General features: G+C 47.1%; 1 protein-coding gene across 1 annotated transcript; it reads left to right on the forward strand.

The window, feature by feature from the left end:
- The first annotated feature begins 425 nt into the window (after positions 1 to 425).
- Positions 426 to 13,525, forward strand: mbd2 (methyl-CpG binding domain protein 2). The gene is made up of 7 exons (XM_033976343.2): positions 426 to 1,064; positions 1,670 to 1,826; positions 4,714 to 4,854; positions 6,352 to 6,442; positions 7,992 to 8,166; positions 8,376 to 8,525; positions 11,407 to 13,525. Exons 1-6 carry the CDS (start codon positions 955 to 957, stop codon positions 8,482 to 8,484), a joined length of 783 nt encoding a protein of 260 aa, XP_033832234.1. The 5' UTR covers positions 426 to 954; the 3' UTR covers positions 8,485 to 8,525; positions 11,407 to 13,525.
- Positions 13,526 to 13,626: the final 101 nt, after the last annotated feature.

Below are 13,626 nucleotides of genomic sequence, written 5' to 3' on the forward strand. Positions count from 1 at the left end.
CATTCTTCTGTGGCATTACAATAGTTATGGGTAGTTTTCATTTTCAGTTGCGCTTTGTCCGAGTGTACGCTTGTCTTTTAGCTTCGGTAGCATTAGCCGGTGTCAGGAGTTGCCCTGGTAACCCGAGTCACTCACGGAACAGGCCGAATCAACCCGAAACAAAAATAGATTTATACTAGATCTATTTCATACTCTTATTTTATTACGTTTATCCATAAGCGTAGACACGTGTGTTTCCCTCATTATTCACTCTGTAGGTTCGATCATATGAAGTTTCTTTAGTATCTTTAGTTGTAATTTGATGTAACTCATTTTCTCTCATCTTGTCTCGTTTGTTTGATGTGGCGCGCACACAGGGCGCGCGCCTCTGTGTACGTGCCGTGCGTAACCGCGGTGACGCAGAAGGTGTGTACGTGCGTGCGCCTGCGTCACCACGTCGGTTCCAGATCAGATCAGAACGGATCAGCCGTTAGACCCAGCGCGGAAAAACTAGCACAAACCCGCACAAACCCGGGACAAACTGAGCAAAAGCGGGCCGTACGGGACCATACAGGCGCTACTGGCCCGCATGTGGGCGGAACCGGGTCAGTACCGAGCCAAGTTTGGAAAGTTATACCGGAAATACACGACGGAACCGGGCGGATCGCGACGAGAGAGAGAGACAGCGGGTCAGAGAGCACCCGAACCGGGGAGAAGAGCACCCGAACCGGGGAGAGGAGCACCCACAGCCGGGGAGAGGAGCACCCACAGCCGGCTTCAACCGGGCTGGTCACCGCTGTGATACGGGGCTAACTTTAAACCAGTTTAGAACCACTTTTAGCCTGATTCAGAGCTCTGTTTAGTCCTGATTTAGACCTGGTTCAGTCCTGGTGTAGTCCTGATTTAGTCCTGGTTTAGACCTAGTTTAGTCCCGGTTTAGTCCCGGTTTAGTCCTGGTGTAGTCCTGGTCCAGAGATGGAGAAGAGGAGGACCGACTGCCCGGCGCTGCCTCCAGGGTGGAAGAAGGAGGAGGTGATCCGCAAATCAGGCCTCAGCGCTGGGAAGAGTGACGTCTACTACTACAGGTACTGGCAGAGTTGGTAGCCTCTCCTCTGGGTTTAACTCCTGACCTCTGGGTTTGACCCCTGACCTTTGGGTTTCACCCCTGACCTTTGGGTTTGACCCCTGACCTCTGGGTCCGTAGTAGGGTGCATGTTTATGAACAGAAGTTATCAGGGCAAAGAGATAACATTTAATCTCCACACAGAATGGCCTAACATAATTTTGGAATAAAACCCCAGACCTTCTCGCTGTGAGGCAGGTTTGCTAACCGCTGTGCCACAGCTGTTTATCGCCCCCTCCCCCTCTGCTCGTCGATGTGTCAGCGTTATAGAGCGGACACGGGAAGTGACGTCACCGTTACTTTCACTTTGATTCTGAGTCATGATTTGAGGAAATGGTTCAGCGTTTACAGGAACACACGACCCCACGTGACCCCCACATGACCCCACGTGACCCCATATGACCCCACGTGATCCCACTACAGGTTTATTCAAAATAAAACTTTGTGACCTGTTGTTGACTTAAACATTAGTTCTGTCATAGTCCAACACTGTTTTTTTTCTTGTTTAGTCCTGGTCCAGTCCTGGTCCAGTCCTGGTCCAGTCCTGGTTTAACCCTGGTCTCTCAGCCCCTCAGGTAAAAAGTTCCGGTCTAAGCCTCAGTTGGTCCGGTTCCTGGGATCGTCTGTGGACCTGTCATGTTTCGACTTCCGGACGGGGAAAATGGCACCTGGAAAACTCCAGAAGAGCAAACAGAGGACGAGACACGATCCCGGAGTCACCAAGGTCTGAACTACTTCTACAAATATTACTACGAATACTACTGCAACTACAAATACTGCTGTTACTACTACCTCTGTGACCTCTGTGACCTCTGTGACCTGTGTTACTTCTGCAGAGTCACTGTGGGACAGATTCTGTTGCTGCTGTTTGGGCAGATTTGTGTCTCACTGTTTCATCTCCTCTCAGCTGCTCAGGGCTGAGCCTCGAGGACAGTGTGACAGAAAAGTCTCATTTAAGACCAAAATAATGTTTATTCTGAAACAGCAGCAGGTCTGTGACATCACTCTCCTGTGGGACACGTGTGTCCACCACGAGAGTCAAACATTAAACCAGTCACATGGTGTTTGAGCCACGTAAAGTGAGTCAGCACATGTGTGTGTGTGATGAAGAGTCAGCACGTGTGTATCAGTGATGAAGAGTCAGCACATGTGTGTGTGATGAAGAGTCAGCACGTGTGTGTGATGAAGAGTCAGCACGTGTGTGTGATGAAGAGTCAGCACATGTGTGTATCAGTGATGAAGAGTCAGCACATGTGTGTGTGATGAAGAGTCGGCACATGTGTGTGTGATGAAGAGTCGGCACGTGTGTGTGATGAAGAGTCAGCACGTGTGTGTGATGAAGAGTCAGCACATGTGTGTATCAGTGATGAAGAGTCAGCACATGTGTGTGTGATGAAGAGTCAGCACATGTGTGTATCAGTGATGAAGAGTCAGCACGTGTGTGTGATGAAGAGTCAGCACGTGTGTGTATCAGTGATGAAGAGTCAGCACATGTGTGTGTGATGAAGAGTCAGCACATGTGTGTGTGATGAAGAGTCGGCACATGTGTGTATCAGTGATGAAGAGTCAGCACATGTGTGTATCAGTGATGAAGAGTCAGCACGTGTGTGTGATGAAGAGTCAGCACGTGTGTGATGAAGAGTCAGCACGTGTGTGTGATGAAGAGTCAGCACATGTGTGTATCAGTGATGAAGAGTCAGCACATGTGTGTGTGATGAAGAGTCAGCACATGTGTGTATCAGTGATGAAGAGTCAGCACATGTGTGTGTGATGAAGAGTCGGCACATGTGTGTGTGATGAAGAGTCGGCACATGTGTGTGTGATGAAGAGTCAGCACATGTGTGTGTGATGAAGAGTCAGCACGTGTGTGTGATGAAGAGTCAGCACATGTGTGTGTGATGAAGAGTCAGCACGTGTGTGTGATGAAGAGTCAGCACATGTGTGTGTGATGAAGAGTCAGCACATGTGTGTGTGATGAAGAGTCAGCACATGTGTGTATCAGTGATGAAGAGTCGGCACATGTGTATCAGTGATGAAGAGTCGGCACATGTGTATCAGTGATGAAGAGTCAGCACATGTGTGTGTGATGAAGAGTCAGCACGTGTGTGTGATGAAGAGTCAGCACATGTGTGTGATGAAGAGTCAGCACATGTGTGTGATGAAGAGTCAGCACGTGTGTGTGATGAAGAGTCAGCACATGTGTGTATCAGTGATGAAGAGTCAGCACATGTGTGTGTGATGAAGAGTCGGCACATGTGTGTATCAGTGATGAAGAGTCAGCACATGTGTGTGTGATGAAGAGTCGGCACGTGTGTGTGATGAAGAGTCAGCACGTGTGTGTGATGAAGAGTCAGCACATGTGTGTATCAGTGATGAAGAGTCAGCACATGTGTGTGTGATGAAGAGTCGGCACGTGTGTGTGATGAAGAGTCAGCACGTGTGTGTGATGAAGAGTCAGCACGTGTGTGTGATGAAGAGTCAGCACATGTGTGTATCAGTGATGAAGAGTCAGCACATGTGTGTGTGATGAAGAGTCAGCACATGTGTGTATCAGTGATGAAGAGTCAGCACATGTGTGTGTGATGAAGAGTCGGCACATGTGTGTGTGATGAAGAGTCGGCACATGTGTGTGTGATGAAGAGTCAGCACATGTGTGTGTGATGAAGAGTCAGCACGTGTGTGTGATGAAGAGTCAGCACATGTGTGTGTGATGAAGAGTCGGCACATGTGTGTATCAGTGATGAAGAGTCGGCACATGTGTATCAGTGATGAAGAGTCGGCACATGTGTATCAGTGATGAAGAGTCAGCACATGTGTGTGTGATGAAGAGTCAGCACGTGTGTGTGATGAAGAGTCAGCACATGTGTGTGATGAAGAGTCAGCACATGTGTGTGATGAAGAGTCAGCACATGTGATGAACATGAGGAGTAACAGAAGAAGAGCAGTAGCCCTGTGTCCCTCTGACTCTACAGTGTCAGAACCACAGACTGTACATATTTCTGGACAGATCTAACCTGCCGCCGCTACATTCAAAACAGGAAGTGATCATGTCGCACTTCCTGTCCTCTCTCTGTCCTCTCTCTGTCCTCTCTCTGTCCTCTCTCTGTCTCTGTCTCTTCAGACTCATTCTGGTCTTAAATGTTCGTATTAACCCTCTACATGATCCTGGGGTTTTTATTTCACTATTGTGTCTGTAAATCAAGATATGAACATTAATAACAGACAAACCTTTTCTCCCTGAAGTCGCTGCCGTTAGGTTTGTTTGACAGCGTTGCTAAGCACCTGCTCCCTGCTCAAGTGGGAAGGGCTGTTACCCTTTCCTCCCTCCAGATGTGCTCTTTGGTTGCTACTCATGATACTCATGATACCCATGATACTCGTGATACCCATGATCAGAGTTCTAAATATGCCGCTCTGCTCCAGATCAGCCTCTTTACCTGCTCCACCTCCATGAGCTTCATGTGGAGCTGAAGCTGAGGTGATGTCACATTTTTGTGAAGAGGCTGTGGTCAGAGCTGCACGACTCCATCAGCCCTTCTGCTGCTACTGTTACTACTACTACGAGTACTACTGTTACTACTTCTTTTTAACAGTAATGTGTACTTTGTCAGAGCGGGAAACCGGACCTGAACACAGCGCTGCCCATCAGACAGACGGCCTCCATATTTAAACAACCTGTCACCAAGGTAACAGGTCACCCCGGCAACAAGGTGAAGAGCGACCAGCAGAGGGCGACGGAGCAGCCCAGACAGGTGAGGCGTCGTGAGTAATAGGGCTCGGTGAGACGCTTTGCCTGTGATCGTTTAGGGCAGGGGTGTCCAAACTTTGCTGAAACATATTTGAGGCAGAGGGCCCCAGACCAGTGTTGAGTCAAATGTTTAACACATGTCTGACAGACACATCGTACTCTTAATAAGACTTGGACGATTATTTTTAGGTCTGTGTCACAATGTGATGTTACTCAGGTTATAGAGGTAGAATCTCTTCAGTGTGTGGTAAAAAATACTTCCTGATCAATTGGGCCAGTTTAGGAGGAGGCATGAGGGCCAACAAAAATTGGTCTGAGGGCCGCATTTGGCCCCTGAGCCGTAGTTTGGACATCCCTGGTTGCGTCAGTGCTAATCGTTAGCTTGTCTTTATTTTCATGATTTGACTCAGTTGGACTTTGTGTCAGTTAAACCTGAGTTCTGCTTCATTTAAGTCAAATCGATTTTGTAAATAAAGTTTGATGAGTTTATTTTGATAAAGACTCAGTTCAAATCCTGTGACACAAACATGAAACGTTAACCTCAGACCAGGGCCTCTATGTGTCATCTGTTTGCTCTATGGAGAGTCCTGGACTAGTCCTAGTCTAGTCTTGGTTTAGTCCTGGTCTAGCCCTGCTCTAGTCCTGCTCTAGTCCTGGTCTAGTCCTGGTCTAGTCCTGGACTAGTCCTAGTCTAGTCTTGGTTTAGTCCTGGTCTAGCCCTGCTCTAGTCCTGCTCTAGTCCTGGTCTAGTCTCACGTTCATGTTCAAATAAACATATTTAAAGAGTCAAACACACAGACTGTTCCGTGGAGTTTGTCCTGTGTGTGTTGCCGTAGTGACACGTTTGTGCAGGCGCCTCTGAGCATGTGCAGAGTGAAATCTGATGCAAATGTGGCTCTGACTCAAACTGGGTAATGACAGGCCCAGTCCAGCAGGAGGCTTCAGGACCGACACACCTCGTCCCGAGGGCCACGTTTTGGTCCCCGGGCCACAGTTTGGCCCCTGCTCTGGATTAAACGGACCCAGAGCTGCACGACGGGGGAAATGAATCATGATGTTTTTCTTTATATCGATCCATCCTGAGTTTGATCAGATTTAGTCTTCATAAACACAATGTCCTCTAATATTGATTTGACCTCAGTCTGTCACTGAGGGCTGTGGACCTCAGGGCCCTCACCCCCAGAAAACACAGCCCTTTACACAGAGCTGCAGTGAGGCGTGTGCACCAGCAGGAGGCAGCACAGCACCAGGGTTAAACACACTTAACTCTTTCACTGCCACGTTTGAATGTCTTTGGTCACGTGTCTCAGAGCGATGAAAACAGAATAAAAAAAACAAGACAAGGAAACATGGAGATTAAAATATGTGTTAGAGTAAATACCCCACACAAGTAAATACCACCTCTTTAATGCTTCAGTGCAGTTCATTTGTGTGTTTATTGGTTGTTTATCAGTTTGTTTGTTGTTTATTTATCTGTTTATTTGTTTGTTGTTTGTTGCAGTTGTTTTGGGAGAAGAGGCTCAAAGGCCTGAGGTCTTCAGACGTGACACAAGAAACTCTGAGAACTATGGACCTGCCCTCAGGACTGCACTGTGAGTATGACCTCTACTCACGCTACTGTAGTACTGTAGTACTCCTGTAGTACTGTAGTACTCCTGTAGTGCTGTAGTAGTGCTGTAGTAGTGCTGTAGTAGTGCTGTAGTAGTATTGTAGTAGTGCTGTTGTAGTACTGTAGTAGTACTGTAGTAGTACTGTAGTAGTGCTGTAGTAGTACTGTAGTAGTACTGTAGTAGTGCTGTAGTAGTATTGTAGTAGTGCTGTTGTAGTACTGTAGTAGTGCTGTAGTAGTATTGTAGTAGTGCTGTTGTAGTACTGTAGTAGTGCTGTAGTAGTGCTGTAGTAGTGCTGTAGTACTGTAGTAGTGCTGTAGTAGTGCTGTAGTAGTATTGTAGTAGTACTGTAGTAGTACTGTAGTACTGTAGTAGTGCTGTAGTAGTGCTGTAGTAGTGCTGTTGTAGTACTGTAGTAGTGCTGTAGTAGTGCTGTAGTAGTATTGTAGTAGTGCTGTTGTAGTACTGTAGTAGTGCTGTAGTAGTGCTGTAGTAGTACTGTAGTAGTGCTGTAGTAGTATTGTAGTAGTGCTGTTGTAGTACTGTAGTAGTGCTGTAGTAGTGCTGTAGTAGTACTGTAGTAGTGCTGTAGTAGTATTGTAGTAGTGCTGTTGTAGTACTGTAGTAGTGCTGTAGTAGTGCTGTAGTAGTACTGTAGTCGTGCTGTAGTAGTATTGTAGTAGTGCTGTTGTAGTACTGTAGTAGTACTGTAGTACTGTAGTAGTGCTGTAGTAGTGCTGTAGTAGTACTGTAGTAGTGCTGTAGTAGTGCTGTAGTAGTACTGTAGTAGTGCTGTTGTAGTACTGTAGTAGTGCTGTAGTAGTACTGTAGTAGTACTGTAGTACTGTAGTAGTGCTGTAGTAGTACTGTAGTAGTACTGTAGTAGTGCTGTAGTAGTACTGTAGTAGTACTGTAGTACTGTAGTAGTGCTGTAGTAGTGCTGTAGTAGTGCTGTAGTAGTGCTGTAGTAGTACTGTAGTAGTGCTGTAGTAGTGCTGTAGTAGTGCTGTAGTAGTGCTGTAGTAGTACTGTAGTAGTGCTGTAGTAGTGCTGTAGTAGTGCTGTAGTAGTACTGTAGTAGTGCTGTAGTAGAGCTGTAGTAGTACTGTAGTAGTACTGTAGTAGTACTGTAGTAGTGCTGTAGTAGTACTGTAGTAGTACTGTAGTAGTGCTGTAGTAGTGCTGTAGTAGTACTGTAGTAGTGCTGTAGTAGTGCTGTAGTAGTGCTGTAGTAGTGCTGTAGTAGTGCTGTAGTAGTACTGTAGTAGTGCTGTAGTAGTGCTGTAGTAGTACTGTAGTAGTACTGTAGTAGTACTGTAGTAGTGCTGTAGTAGTACTGTAGTAGTGCTGTAGTAGTGCTGTAGTACTGTAGTAGTACTGGGGGGATGGAGGGGCCTCTGGTGTGAGCATGAACACTCTGTTAATACTAGTACTACCTCCAATACTACGACTACTACTACAGGCTCTGACACACAGGGGTAAGTCTGTGGGACTTGTGTCTGGGAGGGCATCTGAGTGTGTTGGTCCTCAGGCATCGGGCCGGACCCGTCGGAGGACTGTCTGCTGTGGGCCATCTCCTCGGCTCTGCACCTGAGCTCAGGCCCCATCAGTGGACAGAGCTCCAGCGCCGAGAAGAACCCGGCCGTCTGGATCAACTGCAGCCAACCCCCGTGTAGAAGCTTTACTGTCACCGAGCAACACATCAGGTCAGAGACTGGACCGGGACTGGACCGGGACTGGACCGGGACTGGACCGGGACTGGACCGGGACTGGACCGGGACTGGACCGGGACTGGTGTGTGTGAGAGCTGTGCATGTGTCACTTTGTTTGTGTGATGTTGTGTGTGTGCGTGTGTCACTTTGTGTGCATGTGTCACTTTGTGTGTGTGTTTGTGTGATGTTGTGTGTATTTTCAGGGTGCAGGAGCAGGTGGTGAACCAGGTGCGGCGCAGCCTGGAGGAGGCGCTCACCGCAGACACTTTGGCCCGAACCGCCGAGAGCACGAGAGAGAGGAGAGCCCGCTGACCAATCACAGAGCAGAGAGCAACCGGGCCAGCCAATCACAGGTGAGCTCCCACAGAGTCTGACCGACCGCAGAGTCTGACCGACCGCAGAGTCTGACCGACCGCAGAGTCTGACCGACCGCAGAGTCTGACCGTCTGACCGACCGCAGAGTCTGACCGTCTGACCGACCGCAGAGTCTGACCGTCTGACCGACCGCAGAGTCTGACCGTCTGACCGACCGCAGAGTCTGACCGAGGTGACTAATCACAAGTGAGGGGAGGAGCCGGGGGGAGGAGCCTGCACCATTCGGGCAAAGCAAAGGAGGCGTTCCAGACGATGAGCGTTGAGGGGGAGGGGCTTATCAGCGTCGGAGTGGACACGTGACAGCCCCACGTTTATTTAGGGGCACAGACGTCATCTGGACTTTTACAAAATGGCGTCAGATCTGGTTTTCCTGTGGCCTGAAAACACCGGACAGTGAACTCCATGTGTTTGAATCGTGCTGAAAATCCACTGAACCCCTCTGACCGCTCGGCTCGTCCGCTCTTTTCTGCTCCTCTTCCTGTTCTTTTTTCACGTCGGTCCAGATCTCTGGGATATTTCCGGATGCGTCTGTTTTGTGTCACTTTGACCTTTAAAACGCCTCCACACTTTGCTCCCGTCATAATCCAAACATCAGATTCAGACGTGCTTCATAAGTTTTCTTCGTGTCGACTCACTGAAACGGAGCAAAGGATCATGGTCTACGCCGTCCCCCAGAACTCAGAGAATCCACTTTGAAGCAGCCGCCATGTTGGATTCATGTTTAATTCAGTGTCATGTCCAGGCGTCGCTCACGGCTCGTCCCCTCGTCGGGGAGTCGCCTGGAGTCCGGGAATATGAGGCATTCCAGGAGGTCAGATATTTCCCAGTTGAACATTCCGAGTTCTGACCTCAGAGCGGTCCAGATGAATGAAGTAATATGTAAACAACACGGCTAATGCTAATGCTAAAGTGTTTAAAGATGTTTACGTTGTTTCTGTGGTGATTATCATTGTTTTAAGATGTCACAGTTCAACTCGTGTCTGAAGGGTCACAGCTCAGGTCACCTCAGCTCAGGTCACCTCAGCTCAGGTCACCTCAGCTCAGGTCACCTCAGCTCAGGTCACCTCAGCTCAGGTCACCTCAGCTCTGCTCTGGTCAGGTGGGAGTGACCAGTGGCGTTCCAGAGTTTTTCAGTTGGAGATGGGAATGATCTGAGCTCCCATTTATGGTCCTACTGTCTCTCTGTTTCAGTCCATCTGCCCCTTTACTATTTGCATCTTACTCTTCTCTCTCTTCTCTCTCTGCCCCTCTCTCTCTTTCTCTCTCTTCTCTCTCTCTCTGCCTCTTTCTCTCTCTTCTCTTCCTTCTCTCTCTTTCTCTCTCTCCTCTCTCCGCCCCTCTCTCTCCTCTGTTTGCCCCTCTCTCTTTCTCTCCTCTCTCTGCCCCTCTCTCTTTCTCTCCTCTCTCTGCCCCTCTCTCTCTTTCTCTTCTCTCTCTCTGCCCCTCTCTCTCCTCTCTCTGCCCCTCTCTCTCTTTCTCTCCTCTCTCTGCCCCTCTCTCTCTTTCTCTTCTCTCTCTCTCCTCTCTCTGCCCCTCTCTCTCTCCTCTCTCTGCCCCTCTCTCTCTCTTCTCTCTCTCCGCCCCTCTCTTTCTCTTCTCTCTCCCTTTTTCTTTTCTGTCTTTATCTTGTCTCTTCAGTCACACTTTTATCAGATGGAGACTCTGGATCACTGTTAATTAACTCTCAGTCACACGTGCACGCTCGCGCACACACGTGCACACTCACACATGTGCACGCTCGCTCAGACGTGCACACACACGTGCACACTCTCACACACACACGTGCACACTCTCACACACACGTGCACACTCACACATGTGCACGCTCGCTCAGACGTGCACACACGTGCACACTCACACGTGCACACTCACACGTGCACACTCACACAGAGCGAGGGAGCGGAACATGCATTATCTCCACAGGGAGTTATTAAAGAGGAATTAACACAAGGATTAACAGACCACAGGCAGAGAAAGAGAGAGAGGAGAGAGGGAGGAGAGAGAGGGGGGGAGGAGGAGGAGAGAGGGGGAGAGAGGAAAGGAGAGAGAGGAGGTGAGATGAGAGAGGGGAGGAGAGGTGAGGGTGAGAGAAAGGAGGAGATGGGAGATGGAGGAGAGAAGAAAGAAGAGCGGGAGGTGGAAGAGAGGAGAGAGAGAGTTAGAGAGTGTAGGGGGGTGAGAGGAAGGAAAGGAGGAGGGAGAAAGAGAAAGGAAATAAAAGGAGAGGAGAGTAAAGAAGGAGAGAGAGACAGAAATGTAAGAGAGATTGAAGGGGAAAGAGATGAAGAGAGCGACTGAGGGAAAAAGACGAGTGGGAGAAGAGGAAGGCTAATGAGAAATGACCACGATCACATTTTAATGCTCCATTTTAAACCAGGACTAAACCAGGACTGAACCAGGACTGAACCAGGACTAAACCAGGACTAGACCAGGACTAGACCAGGACTAAACCAGGACTGAACCAGGACTGAACCAGGACTAAACCAGGACTAGACCAGGACTAGACCAGGACTGAACCAGGACTGAACCAGGACTGAACCAGGACTGAACCAGGACTGAACCAGGTCTAAACCAGGACTAAACCAGGACTGAACCAGGACTGAACCAGGACTGAACCAGGACTAAACCAGGACTGAACCAGGACTGAACCAGGACTGAACCAGGACTGAACCGGGTCTAAACCGGGACTAAACCGGGACTAAACCGGGACTAGACCAGGACTAGACCAGGACTGAACCAGGACTGAACCAGGGCTAAACCAGGACTAAACCAGGACTAAACCAGGACTAAACCAGGACTAAACCAGGACTAAACCAGGACTAAACCAGGACTAAACCTTGCTCTTCTCTCTGTTCCCAGGTCTTTTTCATGTTCATTGAACCTTGCAGCTCCGCCTACAGCCTTAAACCCGACCTGCACCTGCTAACGCCAGAGACTCCGCCCCCATCGCCGCCCCACCCACACACCCAGGCCCCCTCCACACCCATCACTGCCACACCCACCGCCCGGTCACCACGGAGACGGAGACGAGCACAAAGAAAAGGACAGAGAACGGCGCGAGGAACCAATGAGAGCAACGTTAAGAGAGGCTTTGATTCTGAAGAGTTAGGGGCTTTTATTTTGAAGAGTTAGAGGCTTTTATTTTGAAGAGTTAGAGGCTTTTATTTTGAAGAGTTAGAGGCTTTTATTTTGAAGAGTTAGAGGCTTTTATTTTGAAGAGTTAGAGGCTTTTATTTTGAAGAGTTAGAGGGCTTTTATTCTGAAGAGTTAGAGGGCTTTTATTTTGAAGAGTTAGAGGCTTTTATTCTGAAGAGTTAGAGGGCTTTTATTTTGAAGAGTTAGAGGGCTTTTATTTTGAAGAGTTAGAGGCTTTTATTCTGAAGAGTTAGAGGGCTTTTATTTTGAAGCATCAGAGGGCTTTTATTTTGAAGAGTTAGAGGCTTTTATTCTGAAGAGTTAGAGGCTTTTATTTTGAAGAGTTAGAGGCTTTTATTCTGAAGAGTTAGAGGCTTTTATTCTGAAGAGTTAGAGGCTTTTATTCTGAAGAGTTAGAGGCTTTTATTCTGAAGAGTTAGAGGGCTTTTATTTTGAAGAGTTAGAGGGCTTTTATTTTGAAGCATCAGAGGGCTTTTATTTTGAAGAGTTAGAGGGCTTTTATTTTGAAGAGTTAGAGGGCTTTTATTTTGAAGAGTTAGAGGGCTTTTATTTTGAAGAGTTAGAGGGCTTTTATTCTGAAGAGTTAGAGGGCTTTTATTCTGAAGAGTTAGAGGCTTTTATTCTGAAGAGTTAGAGGCTTTTATTCTGAAGAGTTAGAGGCTTTTATTCTGAAGAGTTAGAGGCTTTTATTTTGAAGAGTTAGAGGGCTTTTATTTTGAAGAGTTAGAGGCTTTTATTCTGAAGAGTTAGAGGCTTTTATTCTGAAGAGTTAGAGGCTTTTATTCTGAAGAGTTAGAGGCTTTTATTCTGAAGAGTTAGAGGCTTTTATTCTGAAGAGTTAGAGGCTTTTATTCTGAAGAGTTAGAGGGCTTTTATTCTGAAGAGTTAGAGGGCTTTTATTTTGAAGCATCAGAGGGCTTTTAGTTTGAAGAGTTAGAGGGCTTTTATTTTGAAGAGTAAGAGGGCTTTTATTTTGAAGAGTAAGAGGGCTTTTATTTTGAAGAGTAAGAGGGCTTTTATTTTGAAGAGTTAGAGGGCTTTTATTTTGAAGAGTTAGAGGGCTTTTATTTTGAAGAGTTAGAGGGCTTTTATTTTGAAGAGTTAGAGGGCTTTTATTCTGAAGAGTCAGAGGGCTTTTATTCTGAAGAGTCAGAGGGCTTTTATTCTGAAGAGTCAGAGGGCTTTTATTCTGAAGAGTCAGAGGGCTTTTATTCTGAAGAGTCAGAGGGCTTTTATTCTGAAGAGTCAGAGGGCTTTTATTCTGAAGAGTCAGAGGGCTTTTATTCTGAAGAGCATGTGCAGAAATGAGGACGTATGTGAGTAAAGGTGACGAGGGCTGAATCCAACTCCCCCAAAACAAAAGTGAAACTTATAAAACATTTTAATTCTTTGTTTTGGGTGAATATAACATTTTAAAAACAATAAAAGGAAACATGGAGATCTAAATGTTATGTGTTACAGGTAAAACCCGCAGAAGTAAATACCCCCTCTTTAAAAAGGAATCAGGTCAAAGGTCAAAGCTTGAGAAATGATATTGATATGAAAATGCCGTTAACTGTGACTTTTGACCTCTGACCCCGTTTCCCTTTGACGTTAAACTATGCATTTATGGTGATACTGAGTGATGTCAATGCCAAGCACTTACTAACCAATCAGGGCTCAGGACAGACCGGAGGCGGGGCTTATCCTGTTTTATGCAAATGTGCTTTTAACTTACGCTGCTTTGGGTCGTCAGGGTTTGATTCAATGAAATAATTATGAGACGTATTTAAAACAGATTTTATACTTTTGATGAAACTAAATAAAAATGAAATGACATGTTTATGTTTTTGTCTCATGTCCTTCACTTTAGACCTGGTTTAGTCCTGGTTTAGTCCTGGTTTAGACCTGGTTTAGTCCTGGTTTAGACCTGGTTTAGACCTG

The sequence above is a fragment of the Periophthalmus magnuspinnatus genome, chromosome 12, assembly GCF_009829125.3.
Source record: "Periophthalmus magnuspinnatus isolate fPerMag1 chromosome 12, fPerMag1.2.pri, whole genome shotgun sequence".
Classification (NCBI taxonomy): Eukaryota; Metazoa; Chordata; class Actinopteri; order Gobiiformes; family Gobiidae; genus Periophthalmus; species Periophthalmus magnuspinnatus.